This window comes from Eublepharis macularius, chromosome 5 (genome assembly GCF_028583425.1).
Source record: "Eublepharis macularius isolate TG4126 chromosome 5, MPM_Emac_v1.0, whole genome shotgun sequence".
Classification (NCBI taxonomy): Eukaryota; Metazoa; Chordata; class Lepidosauria; order Squamata; family Eublepharidae; genus Eublepharis; species Eublepharis macularius.
The window spans coordinates 5,585,992-5,608,854 of record NC_072794.1 but is presented as its reverse complement, the minus strand read 5'-3'; the positions used below and the strand labels follow the sequence as shown (position 1 = coordinate 5,608,854).

Below are 22,863 nucleotides of genomic sequence, written 5' to 3'. Positions count from 1 at the left end.
TTTGGGGCCTCACTGTTGGTCTCTTACGGCCACAGTGTGTGCCCCAGAACATAGCAAGCATTCCCTAAAAGCTGCACTTTTCAGCGGAAAATCTGTAGTAAGCTCAGACAGATCTTTTTGAGGAAGCTCTGAGAAGCTCTAGGCTTTCCTGTAAAGTACTTAGAAAAGCATTGGTTTAACTTCGCAGGCACAAAGTTGATGCTGCAGTTGTGAGTATCCTAAATACACAAACCCCTTTCTTTGTACCTGTGCATCCTCAAGAGCTAGAAACTTGTGGGGGTTTTCCCCCTTAAAAAAAACCACCCAAGAATCCCTCAGTGCCAAATTCTTCTGCCTGCTGCTGGATCGCCGTCGTATTCCTCCCTGACTGTGGTCCCTGGTGCAAAGCACTGGAAGGCAGCATCGAAATCTGCTGGGCTGTCCCTTGTCCTGCTTTCCTGCCTTTCCTCCTCTTCCTCCATTGCCTTACCTAGCTGAGACCTCCACATTCACGGAGGTGGTCAGCCTGTGTCCAGCAGCTTGCAGGTGGGGGAATCATTTGACGGAACACCCCTCGGTACGATGAAAAAGTACACAGGAGAAGGATGGCAAGAACCCTTTCCCCCCGGCATGCTGATTTTCTGTGGGTTGGAAATATCCCAGACAGAGCAGTGTTCCAGCCAGAACTGTGGGCAAGTTGTGATTTCCCACCTGCAGGCGTACCTGGTTAGAAGAACAAGGCCTGCATATCTCCAGACACTAGTCCTCTGTGCCCTCGTGGTTGCAGTCCATGGCTTGCTTGGTGGTTTCCGGTTCTCATGTCTCCCTCCCTCTCTCCCACCCTCCAGGGAAGCAGAGGGGCCGCTGTCCCAAGGCCCCAAAGGCCATGTGCGACCTCACAAGCGCGATCATCAAAATCAGCTCTGACAGTAGTTCTGACTCTGAGGCAGGGATGGAGAGCGACTTCAACTCCTCCCCGGAGTCCCTGGTTGAAAACGACGACGTGATTATCATTGAGCGTGCCCCCAACGGCTTTGTGTGTGAGGACCAAGGTGAGGGCTGCTCAGGTACCTCCCCACTCTCCGGAAGGGGTCTTTGTGCAACTGCCTTTGTGCTTTGCACCTGGTCTGTGGGTGGAGGGGCTTGGAAATCTCCTGGAATTACAACTGATTCCCAGACTACAGAGATCAGCTACACTGGAGAAAATGGCTGCTTTGGAGGGTGGGCTTTGTGGCATTCTAACCTGCTGAGGTCCCTCCCACTCTCCCTGTCCTTGACTCCCAAATTTCCTTGAGGTTAATTTATGCAACACCCCCAAGTGTGTGCCTTGCTTTTGCTGAATTTCACAGTGAAGTCCCCTTGCTCCCAAGGAGCTTGGAGTCTAGAGTTTGGCACCAAGTAAGGCAGCAGAGGTGGGAGGGAGAGAAGATAGTATTGGGCAATCCATGTGAGCCAAATGCAGTTTGCTTGATTTAGCACATTTCTGTTGCACCTTCTCCTGATTATCTGCTTGGGGCAGCTAAGAGGAAGAAACCGGTTTGCCAGCTCCAGGTTGGGAAATTGCTGGAGATTTTGAGGGTGGAGCCTGGAGTAGGTGGTCTTTTTGGAGGGGAGGGACCTCAGCAGGGTATAATGCCGCAGAGTCCACCCTCCAAAGCAGCCATGTTCTCCAAGGGGTCTCTGTGGCTGGGTGATCAGTTGTAATTCTGGGAGATCTCCAGCTACTACCTGGAGGTTTGCAGTCCTGTCCCAGGGGGAAAGAAATAAAAACAATTTAAATTTTAAATTGGCTGTGGTTGGGAATAAGGGGAAAGTTTTCTTTGCAAGCTGGAAGGTAGAAAGTTGCTTTGTGAAATAGGGGGCAGAGTTGGATCTGGCAAGTTAGAAACTGTAGCTCAGTCATTTTAGTCCTCTCTGCCTGTGTTGCCCCCTGGGGATAAAATGGGAACTGGAGGAGGGAAAGCCCCATTCTGCAAGGCCGTGTGGAAGGATCAGAAGCCCAGTCCCATCTCACACAAACCGAGAGGGAGGGAGAGGTGGGCGTGCAACATGGAGGGCTGAGTCTCCAGCAGAGTCTCTCTCTCTTGGGCTCTGCAGTCTGCAAGCTTGACCCCTGCTTATGGGTGAAGCCCAAAGTGCCGCATGAGCCAGGGCACTTACAGGGCACTTACAGTTGTAAGTGCTGGTTGCAGCCCTTGTAGTTTAGAGAGATTTGGCTTGAAACTGACCATCCTCTTGCCTCCCACAAGCTGACACTGGATGCAAGGGCTGTGTTACCAGCTCGTTCTTGCATCTCTCAAAAAGAAATGGAGCCGTGATGTTTCCTCCATTTTCCATACAGGCAGCCTGTACCTGCCGGGTTCCCAGAAGGAAACGCACGGCCCGGGGGCCTTGGAGCATGTTGAAAAGATGAAGCAGGACCTTTTGGCCAAGGTGAAGGCCCTCGGCAAAGAGCTACCTCTCAACACCTTGGACAAACTGATTGATCACTTCGGCGGGCCGGAGCACGTGGCTGAGGTAGAGACTTACAGGCGTAGGGGTGGGAAAATTCTGCTGTGAGCAATTTTGGATTTCCCATTTTGTGGCAGCTGGTTCACCACAAGAGAGGAACAGATTTGAAATAATTTGATTTGGGTTGAAACAGCAAGTTTTTAAAATTGGTAACATCCCAGGATGGGCTTGCTCTGGCCAGGGTCCCCAGAGCAGCAGCTCTGAAGCAGTGAAGTTCTCCCCCTGGCCTTTACGTCAGGGCTGTCCGTACTTCTCACGGGGGAGGCTCATGCAGAGACACCACAGGCAACCTCTTCAGAGTATAAACTGATTTTCCTTCTGCTTTTCTGAAGACCTAATATGGAGACAGGGCAGATTTACCTGCACCCCCAATTTGGCTGGAGGGCCATCCTGGTAAATCATCCAGAGACACAGCGAGCAGCCTCCTCTGTGGGTGTCTCCCTCCCATCGGGAAACACTGTTGCATCCCAGATCTTAATTTGAAAATTACTGGTCTCCATTTTCTTTTAACACAGATGTGGGGCTGTGCTGGAGAACTCCTCCCCAATCCCTTTTCTCCCCCATTTTTGACATTCTGCTTAGAGATAGAAAGCTAGCTCAGTCACCTCCTCTCCAAAGCCCTATCCCAGGGCTGCGAGCAGCTGTTGAGGGGAAGGAAGAACCTGAAGGTCTTGCTCCGTTGACTAGGTTAAGTCGTCCAGTGGGCCTGATACATCCAGGGATGTCATATTGTCGCAGGGTCCGATGCTACACGCTCCTGTTCTGTCCTGTGCCTGAAGTGGGTCTCTGGGAGCTTGCCAGGCTGTGCTCCGGATCTCCCAAATTCATCTGGTCTCACGCGCGGTGATGCATCAGTCCCCCCGATTAGAATTGTACCAGGGGTTCAGTTTTGCTCAGGCATAGTTTCCCCCTCCAACTAACACACGTTCTTCTCCTGTGCAGATGACCGGGCGAAAAGGGCGGGTCGTGCGCCGGCCAGATGGTTCTGTCGTGTTTGACTCACGGGCCGAGCAAGGTTTGTCAATTGATCACGTGAATCTGAAGGAGAAAGAGCGCTTCATGAACGGAGACAAAGTGAGTGTGGAGGGGAGGAAGGGGGTTAATTTTCAGGGGGAGGGGAAGGTGTGCGTGTGTGCAGTCCCAGGGAGGAGAGAAGTCAGCTTCCATAGTAGACAGGGCAGCTGGGCCCCCGTGAATCTTAGTACAGAAGTCGGAAGTGTCTGGTTCCTTTGTGCAGCATCAGGTTTGCGCAAGTTTGGAACATGTGAGATCGAGGTGGCTTGAGGTTATCATTTGCAAGCAAAATAGTTTTACCTGCCTCTTGATTTGAAATCAGTCAAGTTTCCCTTGGCCCATGTAGTACTAGTAGGCTTATCCCACATTGGAAGACAAAAAAGGACATATGGAGCCAGAAATTCAGTGCAAGATAATTGGAAAATTGGCTTTTAAAAAATGGAATTCTGTTCTGGGGCCATTTTCATTGACTCTCTTTCTCTCTGCCTCCCCCACCCCCTCCCCAGCTTGTAGCAATAATCTCCGAAGCCTCTAGCTCAGGGATTTCTCTCCAAGCAGACAGACGGGTAAAGAATCAAAAGCGACGTGTTCACATGACACTAGAATTGCCCTGGAGCGCCGACCGAGCCATACAGCAATTTGGTGAGCAAGAAACCCCAAAGCCATGTCTACCGCTGTACCATAGGTGCATGGGGGAGGGGAGAGGAACGTGCTCAGTGTGGGATTAGACACAAAACTCAGTTTCCTGAGAGTCTCTGCATTTAATTATTTAAAAAGAGCAAGTTTCTAGCACATGGGAAGGTATTTAGCTTAAGGAATTCACACCCTGCCTTTTCACAAAAATGTACTTGAAGAGGCAGCTTGCAAAAAGGGAATTTAAACGTGAAATTAAAATGAATAAAACTTGGAATCCCCAATCCCAGGATTTTATGAGCTTTCAGGAGCCCGAGAAAGCCAGTTTCCCCATCATCATCATCATCTCCCCCCCGCTTTAACTAAGTGACGCTCCATTTCCCATGCCTCCTTTAGCATGGGCACTCCTCATCAGGCCTCGCTGAGCTTTTGTTTGATTTACAGAGTTATTTTTCTGACTTTCTGGAAAACTTTCCCTATCCCTGCTTATCTGTTGCTGGAGTGTGTGGTGGGGGGACCCCCTCTGCTATTGGAGATTAAAAGCAAAAGACACCATTTCGGCATTTAAATTAACAATTTCATTGAAACTGGGCTTTATTTTCAGTGCGGTTCCAATATGTTAGAAATGAAGTACAGTTTCAGTGGTATTGTAGCTTTTTTGCTTTTCTGGTCTTATTTGTATGATGAATGGAAACACTTAAACGGCATCCCACTGGCTGTCCTCTCTTGCTGGGGGTGATGAGGGGAGCGCACCTTCTCACTTGCCGGTTTCCTCCTCTAGGCCGAACGCATCGCTCCAATCAAGTCTCCGCCCCAGAATACATCTTCCTTATCTCTGAACTGGCCGGTGAACGACGGTTTGCCTCTATTGTGGCCAAACGTCTGGAGAGCCTTGTAAGAATTCAATCTTACTGTAAAAATGTATGTCCCACACCCCTTGGCTCAGTGCAGGCTGTCAAAGTGGCAGATGAACTGCAAGATGTCATAAAAACAATGAAAACAAGAGACAGGCAAAGGTCACTCAGTAGCTTTCAAAGAAAGTCTTAGCAATAATCAACATCTGGAAACCAGTTAAAATTTCTGTAAAGCACCTGAAGGAAAAAAAATTACAAACTCAACTCAATTGCTCATTGAGTTTTTTTAAAAGTCAGCTTCACACATTGCCATCAACTGAGCAACCTCTGTACCAGGCAGATGACTGAGGGGCGGGTGCCCCCAGAGTCAGGGTGCCACAACTAAAAGGTCCTTCCTTGCAGTACTGCTTGCCTTCAGAAATGGGGAGAAGCGTAGAAAGAGTTCAAGTGAAGCTCTTAATCGATGGCGTATGTGTTAAGAGTTGGTGGTCCAGCAAGCCTTCCCCCCCTTTTTCCCGCCTAGCCCTTGGTAATCAGAAGTAGACTACCTCTGAACCTGGAGGTTGCATTTAGCTGCTGCTGTCAATATCTGTCAGTCAACCAGTTCTCTCTGAACTTGCCTGATCCTTAAGCTAGTTTTTAAAAGCCAGTTTCACAGAAGTTACTGGCCCCTGGAAAATGTAAAGGGCTGGCAAATAGCTTGTGTCACCTGAGCAGAACAGAGTCCTTTATTTGTGCTTGCTGAAGTCTGCGGCCGAAACATCGTGGCCTCAGAGAATCGCTTGGCTTGCCGTGTCCCCCTGTGTGGGTTTTCTCCTCGGCTGTTGTGAACTGTGTCTGCCCTTCTTTCTCCCGTCTCAATAGGGTGCCTTAACTCACGGAGACAGAAGAGCTACTGAATCGAGGGATCTCAGCAAGTATAATTTTGAAAATAAGGTATGGAATTTGTGGGGAGCTCCAAATAACCGCTGGTTTCTGAAACGAGCTCCAGAGCCCCGTGTCTGTCTGTCTGTCTTGTTGATGCCAAGGATGTTTTCCCGCCAATCATGGCCTGAACTCTGTCTAAAAGCCTTGAAGGGGAAAGGCCGCTGAGCCCTCCTTGTGGCCATCTAGTAAGCAGAGATTGGGAAAAGCGCCCCCACCGTGGGTTGCACAGGGCCAGCATAATGCTTTGCAGACCTTAACTTTTCATAGCCTGGTTTGTGGCCAGCTCCCAGCTCTAGAGTTGGATCCAGCCATCTTTGGAAGAGTCTGTCACAATTTCCCCCCCTTCCTCCAGCAGCCCTGCCTGCCCCAGGGAAAATGGATTCCTGGGGCCCTGAGAGCCATGTGGGGTTGGGAGGCTGCAGTGGAGAGGGGCGAGCAGGTGAAATCCTTTTCATGGCTCTTTTCTTGGTAATTTCTTTTTTTTTAAAAAATTATTTATAAAAAATGTTCTGAAATAACCATAACAACAACCATTAAAAAAAAAACAATGACATAAACATATCACGGATCAAATATTCAACTACTAGGCCTACAAACTTTAGTATGAAAAGATTTAAACATATATTAACTCTCTAGAAAGATGCAAAGTAACAATCGAGAGTTGTGTTGCAAGGCTCTGAGTGCTCTAAGTTGTTGAAGTGGTCTAAGAGTGGTTTCCACGGTTCCAGGAATGTTGGCTGGAATAGTTTGGAGGCTGTCTGAGACCTTGTCCATAATTTAAAAAGTCCCACAATTTCTTTCGCCATGTTAATATCGATAGTAGCTTGTCATTTTTCCAAGACAAAGCAATTAAGGCTTTAGCTGCAGAGAGCATAACTTTTGTTGGTAATTTCTGACTCTCAACTGCTCTCATCGTTTTGTGCCTTCTTTTTAAAGCTCCTTTGGTTAATTAAAAAAGTCTTCTAATTTTTATATACCTGGCAAGTCCCCTGTCCCCTGTCTATGTAGAGCCTCCCCCCCACCCCACACGCACGCCTTATCTGTGCCTGACCCTGTTTTTGCTGCACCAGTTGGGACTGGCGCAAAGCACTTGCTGACTTAGATACAGTGAAGCTTATGGTAAAGGGAAAATAAATCTGGTCTGTGGAAGCAACCTCAGCATTTAGCTTCCTAAGAATCTGTTTTCGTTTAAAACCCCCACACATACATGTTTCTAGTCCTTTATGGCGCTAGAAGCGCTAGAAACCTGTGTAGGCCTTCACAGTCCTTGCCCCTGCTATGATTAGCATAACTGGAATGGGCCGTGTCCAGTCTCTGTAATGTATGCAGATGGCAGAATTCTGTGTGGTTTTTATTACCTTGGCACAGACTTTTTTAAAAAAATTCAATCATTTTATTGAATGAGTTGCTAACATACAGTGAAAATAATAGTACATAATAGGAAGTACATGTGTTGAGATAAACTTTGCTAAAATAACTATGTACATTAGGGCAGGATATTCTGGTTCATACTTATTTATCCTTTTTGTTTTTATTTTATTTAGTTGTGTTCAATTTATGAGTTAAGAATAGATTCATATAGCTGGATTGGAGTTTTTAAATCGTTTTTACTGATGTACTCGAAAAAGGGTTGCCATTTGTCATAAAATTGTGTTGTTATTTATTGGATTGTTGTAAGTTATCTGTTACTTTTTTGACGATAAAGTGGTCCCATACTGTAGAATACCATTGATTTATTGATGGAGGTTATTTGCTTATTCCAACGTGAGGCAGTCAGTGTTTTTGCAACTACCAGCAAGCTGGTTATGAGGTCACGTCTTATCATAGGGATTTTTGTGTTTTGCCACTGGTCTAAAAAGATTATTTGGGATGTCAGTTGGATTTTATAATAGTAAAGAATCCAGTAGCACCTTTAAGACTAACCAACTTTATTGTGGCATAAGATTTCAAGATGACGATGTATCTGACAAAGAGAGCTATGGTTCTTGAAAGCTTATGCTACAATAAAGTTTGTTAGTCTTAAAGGTGCTGCTGGACTCTTTACTAATTTGCTACTACAGACTAACACGTCTAACTCCTCTGGATCTAGTTGGATTTTATACTTACCTGGTAAATATGTTGTAGCACATCTTTCCAAAATGTGTTTAATACTGGGCATTGCCACCAACAGTGGACATATGTTCCAATCTCTCCACATTTCCTCCAGCACAGGCACAGACTTTTTTCAAGTGTTGGACACACACACACACATATACACTTTGGTGAGCATGGCTAAGCACTGCATCTGCCTTGGTCCTGACTCTCTTTCTTTCCCCAGTATGGGTCTAAAGCCCTCGACAGGGTCCTCCTCACCATCCTCAATCAGACCGAGAATGAAGTCCCCGTGCCAAGGAGCTACCTCAGAGGAAACGCTGCTTTCTTCCATGGTAAGGGAGTTCAAAACAAGGGGCAAACTTAAATGAGGGAGCCTCCATGTTTGCAGGCAGTGTATCTCAATGTCAGGGGCTGGGGAGGGAGACAACCGGGGAGGCCTTGGCCTCTGTGCCTCTGCATGCGGGCCTTCCAGGGCATCTGCCCTCAATTCAAATTTTAGCTCCGCCCACAACCTCCTGGCGGCCTGAGGCAGGGCAGCTGCCTGTTCAGGGTGTGGGTGTTGTGGGCAAAAGCAAAACAGAACTGTTTCCCCCCCCCTCCTCCATCCACAACAACTACCCAACCTTCTGTGCTTTCAGAAATGAAGCAAGGCCTCCTCTCAGTTGGGATCTGTTGCAAGGAGATGCGCTATGGCTATGCAGAGAAAGGTACGTTCTTGGTTTCTCCCCCTTCCAGAAAGTGTTTAATGACCAGCTGCCCTTGTAGGGGAGCTGTGGCTAGGGCTGGTGTGGCTGCAGAAGCCCCTGCAGAAAGGTTGCAGGGGGAGGTTCTTGGGAAGGGGGTGGATTTCAATGAACATTCTCTTTGGACGTCTTTGTTTCCCCCGTCTCTGCACATGCCCCTCTGCAGCAAACTCTGCAGGCTGCTTTCAATGCTTATTCTTCTATGGGACCAGCATCAACAGGTGGCATGGGCAGGCATCTGCTGCAGCCCAGCAGGGATGAGTAGCCCCTCCGGCCTTGCCTGGAATGGCAGATGGCTTCAGAGGCCCCTGCGATGTGGCAGAAGCCACCAAGCTTATCTCCCAGTTCCTTCTGGAATGAGCGGAGCATGACTCCATTCTCTTGAGCTGGGGGAATGGGGCCATGCATCTGTCCCCAATTCATGTGCACAAGGGGGTGGGTCATGTTCATTGGGCTGCACTGGAGAGCATCTTGCCTACGGTTCCCCAAACCTGGAGCGAGTCTTCAGCCTGCTGGTACCCCTCAAGCTCTTTTGGCTCTGCCTTGGAATGATACAGTGGGATTCCATTGCAGCAAGGAGGTGTTTTTGTCGCTGACAAAGCAACACCCTTGCAAGGAATGAAGCTCTCGACACCTGCAGACTGAGTTCTGCTGGTTTGCCACGAGGGGCTTGTGTTTCATTCGTGGGCCCTTTTAGAGGGGGGGGCTTCCAGAGCTGACCTTCTGTTTCCCCCATCCTCTTTCCTTGCAGACTGCTCCATCACCAAGTTCCTGAACCGTATCTTGGGCTTGGAGGTCCACAAGCAGAATCTGCTCTTCCAGTACTTCAGTGACACTTTTGACTACCTGATCGAAAGGGACAAGAAAGTGGGGAAGTACGACATGGGAATTCTGGGTAAGGAACTGGCGGCGAAGCAGCCCTTTCAGAACTGCTCTGCAAGAACAGCGTGGGTGCCTGGGGGTGAAGAAAGGAAGAATTTTCAGAGCCTGGAGTATCCCCATCTGGAAGATGCTGCCTGTGACATCTGTATAAAACCCTGGTGCCCTTGTTCTCGCCACCTTCTGCTCAGCTGGTGCTGGGGAGCGGGGAGCAGGGAACTCTGCTTTTCATGTGTGTGGCGGGGTTAAAATCAGATGCAAATGGATCATTTGATCTCTTCAGGTGCAGAGAATAGGATTTACATTCTCTTGATGGATGAGGGCTGCCCGTTGCATCTCTGCATGAGTCACTGGAGGCAGTAACTCATGCAGAAGCCAGTGTGATGTAGCTGTAAGATTGACAGAGTGGGTAGAACTGGGGAGGTCTAAGTTCCGAACCCCACCCCACCCCGTGTCCTGAAGGCCAGTAGGTGACCTTGGCCCCAGCCACACACCCGCACCACCACCTGCCTCTCAGGGTGGCTGTGAGATTAAAATGGGGGAGAACATTAATTAAATTAATGAGATTAATTTATTTAATTAACATTAATTATTTGACATTAATTAATTAAAATGAATTAAAATCAATTAAATTGATGGGAATTAAAATGGGTGTGTGTGTGAGAGAGAGAGATACGTCGCACACTGCAAACTAGAAAGATTTCTCTGCTCATTTCCTGCTTCCCTAGACTTGGCCCCCGGCATCGATGAGATCTATGAAGAAAGCAAGGAGGTTTTCTTGACCCCCGGACACCCCCAGGATGGGCAGGTGGTCTTTTACAAGGTGAGGATGGTTGCCCAAAGACCGGGGAGTGGGGCAGGCAGCAGTGCAGTCTTGCAGCTGCTTGGTCCTTTCTGGGGACAGATTCTGCCGAAGCACTGAGACGGCTTCTCTTTTGCTTGGGGGAAAGCGTCCATGTTTAAGGGATGCCATCTGTTTAGAAGCCAGGGTCATTTAGGTCATGTGAAAGGAGAGGGTTTTTTCTCTCCTTTTAAGTGCGTGTTTATGGGGTGCAATCTGGGAATGAATTTGGGGTCTGGGAATTTGGGCACACAAACAGGGCAATGGTTTAAAACCAGGCTCATGGGGAGTAAAAGGGAGTAGAGATTGCAGGCACCCCCGCAATTGTGGTCCTATCAGACAGGATAGGCTGAATTGCTTAAAAACGTTGAGCAGGCCCTACGGAAGTATCGCTGCCCCCCCCCCTCAAATACGTGGGTTCTTGTTAACAGCTCCAAGCAAGCAGTCAGCAGCTGGGCAGGAACAGCTGCATGACAGAAAATGAAAGTGGGACCTGAGCTGCATCACAGTTAATTTAGGGTTCAGCTTCCCTTTGAATGTCAAGAAGAGTCTGAACTGTGGATAGGTCATTTGGAAAACGCATGAAGGGGTGCAACGTAACAGGCTGTAGCGTGCAGCCAGGTTACGGGGTGGTCTTTTGCGCTTTAAAAAAGGGCATTTAGATTCTGCTGTGAAAGAGGCTGGATTGTGTGATCAGCATCGGTTATGCAAATTGGTGCAAAGAGCATGGCAGAGCGTGTGAACCCCTGTATCACCCCAAGCCGTGCTGTACACCTCACTCACTCAGCCACCCCTCTGGCCTCTGAAATTTCAGGAGGGGTGATCTGCACGCTTTCTAATGGTACCTTCACAAGGGCTAGGAGTGCTTTGAAATTAGGAAATGGGGAAATTCTCCAGACGCTTTGGTTTTCGTGTTGGCTGTTGCCTTCTGTGCTCCGAAGGGTCCTGGCAAGCAGACAGCCATGCCTATAAAATCTTAGTGAGAAAAATCTTATATTTTGGACTAGATATTTATGGGAGGCAGTGCCCCTGAAGTTTTAGAAAAGAAGGGGGCGAGCTTTTCTTGATGTGGAGTCCAGAGTCTCTCTAGCGCCGCCTCCTCCTCATGCTGACTGAGAGAGAGGTGAGCGCCATTTCCAGTCTCCTGCCCACCAGACAGCCTCCCCCATTGCTTCTGCCCTGCTTTAGATCAGCGTCGACAGAGGCTTGAAGTGGGAGGAGGTGTACGAGAAGTCTCTTCAACTGACAGGATCCTACGATGGCTTCTACCTCTCCTATAAGGTGCGTGAGCCAGGCAGGTGGTGCTAGTACAGCCGCCAAGGGTGGGGCCTGGGGGGGGCAGGCTGCCGCTTCAAGCAAGAAAGAAGGGCGGGGGGGGAACCATCCTTGTGAAGTCCAGGCAGCAGCTCACAATGAATCTCACAGAGAATTGCGGTTCAGGCGTTGGGTTAAACCCCAAAAGGTCATGAGACGGGCAGAGTTTTTCACTATGTCATCAAGACCCTAGCAGAGGGAAAAGTGAATTGGGAAGTGAATTTCCTGGGCAGACAGGTTGAGAGGAGGGGGTGGGGGCTGGATCTTGAACATGTCCATCTGTGCAGGGGTCTGTATGTCCCAGAAGGACCCCGTTTCCATTGGGAGCAGCATTCTCATGGGGCACACTGTCTCAGAGGGTCTGTGGGGTGCCTGCTTCCTGTGCCCCCCACCCTGAGTCAGCTACAAGCAACTCTGCCCCCTGCAGGTGCGGGGCAACACGTACACCTGCCTTTTGGCAGAACAGAACCGGGGGAAGTACTTCACCATCTACAAGCCAAACATCGGCAAGCAGAGCCAGCCCGAGAATTTGGACAGCCTCCAGAAGAAGTACCGAAGGGTAGGCCTGGCCCTTACCATGTCATTCCCCCCCCCCATCCTTCCACCCCAAAGAGCGGCAACCCCTTCACTGTCTACCTTCCTTCTCCTGCAGGTGCTGCCGGAAGAAGCCCAAGAACACTGGGAGAGCTGCTACGCTTTCTCCCTGAAGCACTGCAACCACGCCACCTGGTAAGGGATTGTGGTGGCGGCATGCGTGTGCGCGCGCTTTGGGCCAGAGAAAATAATACAGAAATCTGCATATGGGGAAAATTCTGGGACTGCAACAGTTGGGTAGCGGGCATGTGCAAATGTTGTGTGTTCGAGAGCTTGCATACAAAGGGGCTCAGGGAGCCTCCCCCAAATTCGGCTTGGATCCTGCCTCCCCTCAGAGCCTGCCCTGGTCTTCATACTGGGGAGGGAAATCACAAACGGGGTCCGCAGGAGGTGATGTAATGTCGACGTGGGGGCTGCTCCCCCTTTCCAGCAGTGTTGCATCCCCTCCTCTACTAGAGGGCTTCCAGGTGTGGGGCAGGGATAAGGGTTTGGTTGGGGCACACGAGGTGGAACAGCAAAATGTTCCTGATGGTGCTGAAGGCGAAGCAGGAGAGGACCAGATGGTTGGCCAGGTTGTTTCTGAAGGGCTCTTCCAAAGGGCTTTCAACCCCTAAGCTGTCTTGGAAGGGCCTTAAGGGAAGTAGAGCCCTGACCTGGATAGCCCAGGCAAGCCAGATCTTGGAAGCTAAGCAGGGTCAGCCATGGTTAGTAATTGGATGGGAGACCTCCAGAGAAGACCAGGGTTGCAGAGGCAATAGCAAACCACCTTTGTTAGTCTCTTACCATGAAAACCCTGCCAAGAGTTGCAATGAGTCAGCTATGACTTGACAACTCTCCGCTACAAGGGAAGTAGAACCCTGAAGCTGTTCTGCGGGGAGGGGAGGGGAGGGAGCCAGGTCAAAGTTGCTGAGATTCATTTGATGTGGCTGCCATTCTCTATGTCACTACTTCAGGCAGAACATCCCACCATCTAACCTTCAGTTGGGTGTATGGCTGGGCTATGCGGGCTCAGCGCTGCGTGTGGGCTACCGATTTTACAGATAGTGACCCACCCAGGCATGCACTGCAGGAAAAGGTTGCCCTGCGAATTGGCTGCCCGGCTGCCCCAAGGGAGTTAGAAGGGAAACTGGCTGCCTGTGGAACCATCTCAGCAAGCCTATTCTTCTCCTGCTGCCTCTCCCCCCTCCCCAAGGAACCGGAATTGCAAGCATGTCCAGGAGGGCAAGGAATGCTTTCAGGGCACCCGGCTGCGCCACTATTACATGCTGTGCGGGGCGCTTCTGCGCGTGTGGAGTAAGATTGCCAGCATCATGGCCGACATCACCAACACCCATTACCTGCAGATTGTCCGACTCAAGACCAAGGAGAAGAGAAAACAAGTTGGTGAGTTGGAGGCCATTTGTGTTGGAGAGGCAAAGACAATGGTCTGTTTGCACCATTGCTGAGGAAGGAGACCTCACCTCCTTGTACACAGTGTGGGGGTGGGAGAAACAGGTGGGGAAGCCCCATAGCCCTGGCTCTGTGTGCTGAAATTTGCAACCTGTATTAATTATACAAAATAGCACAGTTTATCTTGTGCATAATTTATTTGGTGCTGCTAGTTGTCCTTGAACAAGGGGGGACTTGTCCTTGTCAAGTCATCCCCCCACAACATAAATCACAGGAAAGTCTTGTCCAGCCATCCCTTTCATTTGGAAGGCCCACACACCTCTTCTGAATACATCTTCACACCTGTAGGGACCAGGAATTGGGTGCTTTGTTTCTTTGTTTTTAAATGGAAGTTGAGGCTTTGAGGAAGTTGAATTCTTCCTCAAAGCCTCCCCCACTACCATATTCTCTTCTTTCCTTCCTATACCTAGAATCATAGAATCATAGAGTTGGAAGGGGCCACACAGACCTTCTAGTCCAACCCCCTGCCCAGTGCAGGATCAGCCTAAAGCATCTCTGACAAATATTCATCGAGCCTCTTCTTGACACAGAATTGGGATGTACACACAGTCCTGAACCACAGCTTAGTTTGAGGGCTCCCCGGTGGAAGTTCTGTCCTCAGTTTCTACAGTCATTGGCCATTTTGATGACAGAAGAGACAGCCAGCTCTAGCCTTCATTTGGATCTCTGTCTCTCTCTGCTCAATGAGGGCATCAGGGGTGTTTGCAAATAAGTTTGAGCTGAGTTGTTTTGGGTCTTAGCAAGGGCCAGCTTCGCTGTCCCGGGTCAGACAAGAGCCCCCTCCCCAGATGTCAGTGCCAGGAGGGCATGTGCCAGTGATGCAGCCTTAAGGAGGCACAAAGTGCCCCCCCCCCCGAAGCACCTGTTCTTCAAACCCATCTAGGATCACAGCAGGGGGCGTGCTGGTTGGGTGAGGGCCATTGGCTTCCCCACAGGGAGGGGGGGCCTGGTGGCATTGCTGCCAGGCTCAGCAGGCGTGGCCAGGTTTGTCTATCTTCCAGCCATCTGAATTAACTCTGCTTGTTCATCTTTCGTACACACATTTGTCCGCTCACCTTTCGCTTCTAGTCAACTTACCCAGGTGGTTTCAGCTTTTCATATATTCATCCTGTCCCTCTTCTGCAGTCTTTCTGTTAGATTCTGTGAGGGTTTTTCTTAGATCTTGCCCTTCCTCGGAGGGTGGCATCTATGAGTTCTCCTCCCACTCTCTTATCCTCACTGCAACCCTGCGAAGTAGGTTAGAATGAGAGAGATTGGCTCAAGCTAAGACACTGATGGGCTGAGTAGAGATTTGAACCCGGGTCTCCCAGGTCCTAGTTCAGCACTCTAACCACTACACAAAACTAGCCTTGCCTTTTTAAAAAAAAACAACAACCCTGTGTTTCTGTCATCTGGAACTGTCTTTCGTCTCTTCCCCATGGCAAATGTTCTGCCAAGGTTGTACATGGATTTGATGCCTTGTAAATAATCCTCACAAGCAGGATAGTGCCATTCCACGAGAGCACAAAATAAGTTTTTTGGATTAAAGTGCATGTATCTGGGGGTGGTGGTGGCTGGATAAGATCTCCCATGCTGAAAAGCGAGCCTCTGTTTTTTCAAAAGCCAAGTTTCTAGCCCTGATGACTGCAGAAGTGTTCTCGAAAGTATGTGTTACGCCTGGTGAAATCTCTAAAATGAGGGAGCATGTGTTTGTGTGTGGTGAGAGGTTGGCTGGATAAGAGTTCTTCCTGTCTACCGAGCACATTTGTCCATCGGTCCGCCCCACACCCCACTCCCCAAGTCTGGCTGGCAAACATTAGATTTCGTGTGCGTTTGGTCCTCCCACACTTACAGAGTGACCAGTTATTCTGTGTTGTCTGGTTTATAGAATTCAGGTGCTGAACAAGGCTTCCTGTGGGAACTGGGGTGGGAGGGGAAACGAGGGGTGTCTTTAGCCCAAGGTTTCCTCCTCCCCATGCTTAAATATAATCATTCTTTTTAACACAAAGGCCGAGAGTTAGGAGCCTGGGGGTGATTCTGGATTCCTCCCTGAAATGGAGGACCAGATCACTGCAGTTGCCAAGTCTTCCTTTTATTATCTTCGGCAGGCCAGGCAGCTTGCCCCTTATTTATCTCCCTGCGACTTGACTACAGTGGTCCAAGCAATGGTCACCTCTAGGTTGGATTACTGTAACACGCTCTACGCTGGGCTTCCCATGGGCCTGATCCGGCGGTTACAGCTGGTACAGAATGCAGCAGCGCGGGTCATTGCTGGAGCACCGGTGTGGGAGCATATTACACCGGTGCTACGCCAGCTGCATTGGCTGCCAGTGGAGTACCAAATCAGGTTCAAGGTTTTGGTGTTAACCTACAAAGCCCTATGCGGACTGGGACCGACGTATCTGCGGGACCGTCTCTCACCGTATGAGCCCCAGAGGACTCTCCAATCTGGCGGAAAGCATCTTTTAAGTGTCCCTGGCCCTAGGGAGGCCCGCCTGGCGTCAACCAAGGCCAGGGCCTTTTCGGTCCTGGCCCCGGCCTGATGGAATGCTCTGTCTTGCGAGACTAGGGCCCGGCAAGATTTGCTTGCGTTTTGCCGGGCCTGTAAGACAGAGCTATTCCGCCAGGCATATGGCTGACGCCGGGCGGTGCCCCCCCCCCGTGGAGGGGGGGTTAAACCATCGCCCCTATGTGAACACAGTTGCTGTTGCCACACTCATTACCACTGCATGTATTTGCTCTGGTAGAAGCGCTGTGCGGTAGAAGCGCTGTACCATTTAATGCTTTTAAATGGTTTTAAATGTACCATTTAGTGCTTTTAAATGTTTTTAATGGTATGTGATATTTGTATTTTGTTATCCGCCCTGAACCTGCGAAAGCAGGGAGGGCGGAATATAAATATAATAAATTCAATTCAATTCAATAAATTAAATTGGGCCCTCCCCTCTTCCCTGCCCTTCTTGCAGAATTTGTGCCTCTCCCTGCCTTTCGGTTTCCATTCCCTTACTGTACTAGGACTCCCCCCTCCACCTCAGCTGCCCCTCCCCAGTGCATTTTGGGGTGACGTGCCTTGCTTTCCCCCTCTTCTGGCAGGGATCAAGATTCCGGAAAGCTGCGTCCGGCAGGTGCTGCAGGAGCTGAACCAGATGGACAGGAATGTGAAGCAGAAGCAGAGCCAAGCTCTGGCGGCTGCCCAGGGGGCAAATGCACCCTTTCCTTTGCTCCAGCAGCCGCTGGGCTTCCACCCGTCAGGAGGATTTCTGCCGCAGGATGAGATCTTGGACTTGACCTGCAGCTCTCCCAGCACCAGCTTGGCTGACCTGGCTGGGGTCAGGGAGCCCCGACACTTCTGGGCGGACGCTTCCTGCCAGCCACAGCCGCTGGGCCCCCCCTCGCCGTTGCATTTCAGCTTCCCCCCCTCCTTCAATGGCACGGCTCTTGGCCCCCCTCAGCATGAACCCTTGCCTCCCGCGCAGGCCTCCCCGCCAGCCCCCCTGCTGCCAGAGGACCTGTCGGTGCTTGACAGGAACATCAATTACAAAGAGCTCCTGGAGGAGATGCTGAAATCGCTCAACGTAGAGTCTCGGGACAGCTCCCAGGAACGCCAGAGCGTCATCCAATTCACCGGGCCCTTCCCCGACTTCTAGGATGCTGGCGGGGCAGGCGGGTGGACTTGGGGCATTTTTGTAAGACTGGTTTGGAACGGACCACTTCTGTCTTTTTAAGCAGGGATGGGAGAAGGTGGAGAAAGCAGAATAGGTAACAGAAAGCAAATTTATTTATATATAATATACAGTCACACATGTACTAAATTTTTATATATATATGTATCTATAGAAAGAGAGAGAGTGCAAAAGATAATAGAGATGTTATGGAACTGGGGTGGAAGACCGCTTAAAACCTGATGGGCCATTTGGAGGATAAACAGCCTGCTGGCCTCCACCCTTACCCCATTTCTTCTCCCCCACCCAAGCCAAACCTCCTCTTGCATCTCCGCCCACTTAAAACTACTGAGTTGAAAAGCTATGACCTTTATATTTCTATTCTACCCCTTTGGGGACAGCAGCAGGCGAGAACCAGCTTTCCTTCCATTTCAGTGTACCATGACTGGAACTCAGCAGCTGTTCAAGCAAAGGTTTTGGGGGGCTTCTGGCTATTGTGGGTGACAGGTAGTCCCTTGGTCTGGTCCCCCTGGACGTGCCTGATGTTACCCTTTTGCCTGTGGGCTCCCAGGGGCCAGAGCTTTTCAGCTGTGAAGGCGAAGGCAGATGAATTTGCAGTGTTCTGCATAGCTTCTCAGACATCCAGTGTGGAAACACTGAAAATTACGCACAGTAAACTAATAAGTAATAAGTAAATATTTGCACAAAATAGTCTGCTCATGCAATTTGGCAATTCATGGCCTGTATTAGTGAGGGAAGCAGGGGCTATTTCCCCAAGCAGAGTCCCACCTCTACAGCTTAAATGTTCTTTTCTTGCTGAAAATGTTGGAAAGAAAAACAGACCAACAGGGCACTACAGCTGTGGCTTGCAAAGAAAAGAGGCCATGGTCCTTAAGCAGAGCAAGTCCTTGAATCTGGACTGCACACAGGATGCAGGATCTCTGTTCAGAATTCAAAATAGGCTGCCCCTGTGAATACCAAAGACAAGGTTCCTCTCTGGCCAGTCTCCAAGGAAATGGCAGGGGAGTTAAGTAAGCACCTGCCCTGAATTAACCCTGCCCCCCCCCAGCTGTCTTTTTCCTTTCCTTACCTGCCCATTCTGTTCTATTTAGACAAAATTGGAACAATCTACTCCTTAAATTTCCCCCCATCTTTTATCAAATCAGACTTAATAATGCGTGTGAGGTTGTGTGTTGCAATCCACACAATTAGGGGGATTTAAGGTCAGGTGCAGAATTTTGCAATCTGAGAGGTACAAGCCCCTTCCCTTTTTTTTAAAAAAAAAAAATCAAGTTTGTAGCGCTCATGGCTGCAAAGATGGGTTTCAGAGTATGTGCACGGAGACTGAAGGTGGCAGTATAGAATAGCGCACCCTCTCTCCCCCTCCCTGCAGTAAATAAGGCAGAGCAAACGCATCCTTGCACCACAGACGGGCAATGGGCTTTTGGTGCAGAACAGAATTGCAGAATTGGGGGGGGGGTCCCCCCCATCTCTGTGTTCTCTTCTTGTGCATTCAGGATCTGACAGCGCCCCCTGGCAGCTTTGGCTAGTGACTGCTGAAAGCCACTGTTGTGGCAGGTCCACTGCTTTGCTTTTGTGTCCGTCCCCCCCCGCCCCCAGAAACCCAGTTGTTTGGGCCGGGGTGGGGGTTCTCTCAGGAGTCACTTCTCCCTCCTGAGGCTTCTCTTGATTTGTGAGTCTGAGGCTCCATGACTGCCTACCTTCCCCATCTTTTAATACCAGTGGCTCAGCTTGGGGAGGGAGACTGTCCCCATCCCTTCCGATCCGTCCTCTCATTCATGCACTTCCTCTGAGCCGCAGCACTTGGAGGAAATACTGCCTTCCTTTGCAGACCACCCTTCAAATAACAGTCACTGTTGCTCCCACCCAATTAAAGTTACCTTAGTGGATTTTATCCAGTGTTTTCCAACCTTTTATCCCATAGAGGAACCCCTAAATTAATTTTTCAAATCCTAAGGAACCTGTGCAAATGTTTACAGGCCAGAAAAAGTTAATAGTGGGGAGTGCAATTATTGCTAAATTTTTGTCAAGAAAATGTATTTATAAAGTCTTGATACATATGCACATAGATACATATGTTAGCTTACATAACCTTAATAACCATATTTCATGGGACATTTGGGATTTCTATGGTATTTCAAAAATTGTATTTATTTATTCCACAATTTCTCATGAAACCCCCAACAGCAACTTGACAATGTGCCCTTGGCATCATAAATGCAAGGGGCAAGATTTTTTTTAAAAAGCTCTGGTTTTAAAAGCCCTTTGTGGCAAGATGCTTCTGTGGTGCCATTATAGTCCCTAGCACATGGAGTGTTGACCCAGCCCAAATATCCCGTAGTCACGGTTAAATCCAGGTACTGTGTGTGGCGTAGCTGGTTTGCAGTATAAAAGGAAAAAAGGCTTCAAACTCAGGAAATGAAGGTGCTCTCCCCTCCTGCCCACACCACTGCAACACTTTCCCAAAGAAATCACTCTGAATAAGATGTTTTTATGGCAGTCTAATATGGTATATGCAGTTTCCCCTTCCTGCTTTCTTGGGAAATGCAGAGTGGAGGAAAACCGAGGCGCACCCCCCCCCCCTCCTTTGGACTCGCTGCCCATCTGCACCCGATGATCTCTGCTCCCCTTTTGTCAGGAAGAATATTATTATGAAATAGCTACTTTTTAAACTAAATTATGCATTTTGTTCTACTGATTGTATGTATTTTTTAATGGAACCTCCCTTCTGCCCCCCTCCCTGGGTTGGCACTTTCTAACCACCGTCTTTTGGTCTGCTTTGTTATTTTTTTCTATGTATATTTATAATTAATTGAAAATTGTATATATGTAAAGGAGATGGGGAGAGTTTCTTTTTCTTTTCTGGGGGGTTTTTTTGGCAGGGGGGGGGAGGCGTTGTTGTTGAAGATGTGCCTTTTGACTAATGATTCCTGACTTTTCTACATGCATCAGAAGGATTTAATATGTTGGCATTTTTTCGCTCAGTAAAGATGGAGTGAAAGGCTGGTGTCTCTGTGCCCAAGGTCTTTGCATGTTTATGGATACACTGACCTCTGAGCTAGGTTCCAGGGCCCTTGAGGCCAGAGATAATTTTCCTCAGTGAGAAGATCAGCAGTATGGGAGGAGCTGTAGCTCAGTGGCGAAGCACCCCCAGGGAGACCCAAGATCGAATCCTTGTTCTGTCAAGGAAGCTTTGTCAGTGATAGATCCAGAGGAGTTTGCCGTGTCAGTCTGTAGTCGCAAAATAGTAGAGTCCAGTAGCATCTTTAGACTAACCAACTTTATTGTAGCATAAGCTTTCGAGAACCACAGCTCTCTTCATCAGATGCACCTTTATTGTAGCATAAGCTTTGGAGAAACACAGCTCTCTTTGTCAGATGATAAAGTTGGTTAGTCTTAAATATGCTACTGGACTCTTTACTATTTTGTCAGTGATATTTGGCTATTCTCTCCTTAGTTCATCCTCAGCCTAACCTACCTCACGAGACTGTTGTGAGGATAAAAACAGACAAGAGAAGAATGCTGTAAGCTGCTGTAGATCACCATTGGGGAGAAATAATGAAATAGATGCAAGAAAGCCCCACGTGAAGAATCTCAAGTGTTTTGTGAAGGATCTCTCTCTCTCTCTCTGTCCAAGGTAGAGATCTGCTGCCCGTCAAATTAGATGGCAGAGCTTGAGGAGGCTAATTTGGGGGGGGGGGTCTTCTAATACATGTTTTTTCCTGTTCCTGCAATTTCAGGAATTTTATTATTACTTCATTTACACTCCATCTTTCTCTCCAGTGGGGAGCCAAAGCAGCTTACCTCGTTCTCCTCTCCTTTATTTCATCCTCACAACAACCTGCAAGCTTCCATGGTGGAGCAGGAATTCAAACCTGGGTCTACACCACACTGGCTCTCACTTGGAGGAAAACCTTGACCTTTTGGCATTCTGTACTCCCCTGCCCCAATCTCTCCCCCTGGAGCAGACCGCCCACTTTGCCCCATGTTCAGTGCTTGGCAAAGGATCTCAGGTGTTGATAAAGACACTCATCTTCCTGAGCTTCTCGGCAGCCTACCATGTGGAGTGGGTAATATGGGCCTTGATGGGCCAGTGGTCTGATCCTGTTAAAGACAGCTGTAGGTGGCAATGTCTTCTCTGGGGGTGGGGGCAGGGAGTGGTGAAGCATGGGGGGGGCAGGAGGTCACAGATTCAGTGAGCATCGTCTGCAAGTTGAAGCTCTGACTTCACATGCTGGAAAAGCCCTTTCTCTGCTTTAGAAGACAAATCAGAGCTACTTGGCTCAGAGCGCAGCCTCGATGCATGGGCAGCTTCACACAACAGCTGCTCCTCTCCTGCAGTGTGTGTGTGTGTGTGTGTGGTACTCTGCCCAACTACCACAGCCTTCTAAAGAGTACAAACAAGGCCAAGCTAGAAAGTTTTAAGAGAGAGATTGCAGATGACAAGAGCCTGGCCTTCTGCTCAAGGCTGTATTTCCTGTCTTCACGCCTGGGGGGGGGGGTGGGCTTAGCTTACTCTTGCCCCTAAAAGCAACGTGAGATGCAGTTTTCCCACAGGAGAGGTCAGACCCCTTCAGCGCCGTGCCCAGCTACTGTTCTCTTACTCTGCCTCCCCTTGCAGTGGATATTTTTCAACCTGGGGAGGGGGGGCAGCCAGAATCTTACTTTTAAAATCAATTGATGGCCAAGGTTGCAAGAAACCTGACTTCTGGGCTCTACACCTATCCAGTGAACCTTTTGTGTCACCCCCCAAGCCCCTCTCTCAGGAGCACCCGTGCCTGTCTCTCCTCCCCTCATCGCTTTCTGCTGCCTATGGATTTATGTAATGTAGGTTCAGTTCCATAGAAGCTGCAATGGGAAGGGGCAGTGATTGCAGATGATTGCAGAAGTGGGTGCTTCATGGCACAGTGTGTGAGCAGATGGGGATGGTGGCTGGTTCCCTGAGCTTTTGCCTCCTTTTGAGGAGCATCCCTTGGGGCAGGGTACAAAGCCAGCCACCAAAAAGCAGGGCTGCGTCACCAGAGTTGCTTCTTCAGCTTCAGCTAGCATCGTAGCTAATGGTTTTGGGGGTCATTCCTCACAAATCTCCCCAGCTGCCACCGTTGGGAAATAAAATTTCCTGTCAATACTGCACAGGTTGTTGCAAAGGGGAGAAGACATGCTACTCTACACAATAAAACAACGTTCAGTGGTACTTGAGAGACTAACATTCACACAGACTCCATCTCTAAGAAGCAACCATGACTGATGAAAGGTTATCTAGAAATAAATGGTAGTCTTTCAGGTGTCACTGGACTGTTCTATGGGGCTTCAGGTCTCTCTTAAAATGTCTGTGGCATGACAGAGGAAAAGACTTGTTCTCTACCCTT

The 22,863-nt window shown here is 49.1% G+C and overlaps 1 protein-coding gene across 2 annotated transcripts in view; it reads left to right on the top strand.

Annotated features, from left to right (window-relative positions):
• SBNO2 (strawberry notch homolog 2) overlaps positions 1 to 20,498 on the top strand; it is a 94,089-nt gene extending 73,591 nt beyond the window's left edge. For both annotated transcript variants that reach the window (XM_054980085.1, XM_054980087.1), the window contains 15 exons: positions 828 to 1,031; positions 2,321 to 2,496; positions 3,433 to 3,564; positions 4,011 to 4,146; positions 4,919 to 5,031; positions 5,856 to 5,927; positions 8,236 to 8,344; positions 8,651 to 8,719; positions 9,507 to 9,650; positions 10,363 to 10,457; positions 11,664 to 11,756; positions 12,217 to 12,348; positions 12,442 to 12,518; positions 13,576 to 13,766; positions 16,905 to 20,498. In XM_054980085.1, coding sequence (XP_054836060.1) covers positions 828 to 1,031; positions 2,321 to 2,496; positions 3,433 to 3,564; positions 4,011 to 4,146; positions 4,919 to 5,031; positions 5,856 to 5,927; positions 8,236 to 8,344; positions 8,651 to 8,719; positions 9,507 to 9,650; positions 10,363 to 10,457; positions 11,664 to 11,756; positions 12,217 to 12,348; positions 12,442 to 12,518; positions 13,576 to 13,766; positions 16,905 to 17,458 — 2,297 coding nt within the window. In that variant the 3' untranslated portion in view covers positions 17,459 to 20,498. The remainder of the gene's footprint in view (positions 1 to 827; positions 1,032 to 2,320; positions 2,497 to 3,432; positions 3,565 to 4,010; positions 4,147 to 4,918; positions 5,032 to 5,855; positions 5,928 to 8,235; positions 8,345 to 8,650; positions 8,720 to 9,506; positions 9,651 to 10,362; positions 10,458 to 11,663; positions 11,757 to 12,216; positions 12,349 to 12,441; positions 12,519 to 13,575; positions 13,767 to 16,904) is intronic.
• Positions 20,499 to 22,863: the final 2,365 nt, after the last annotated feature.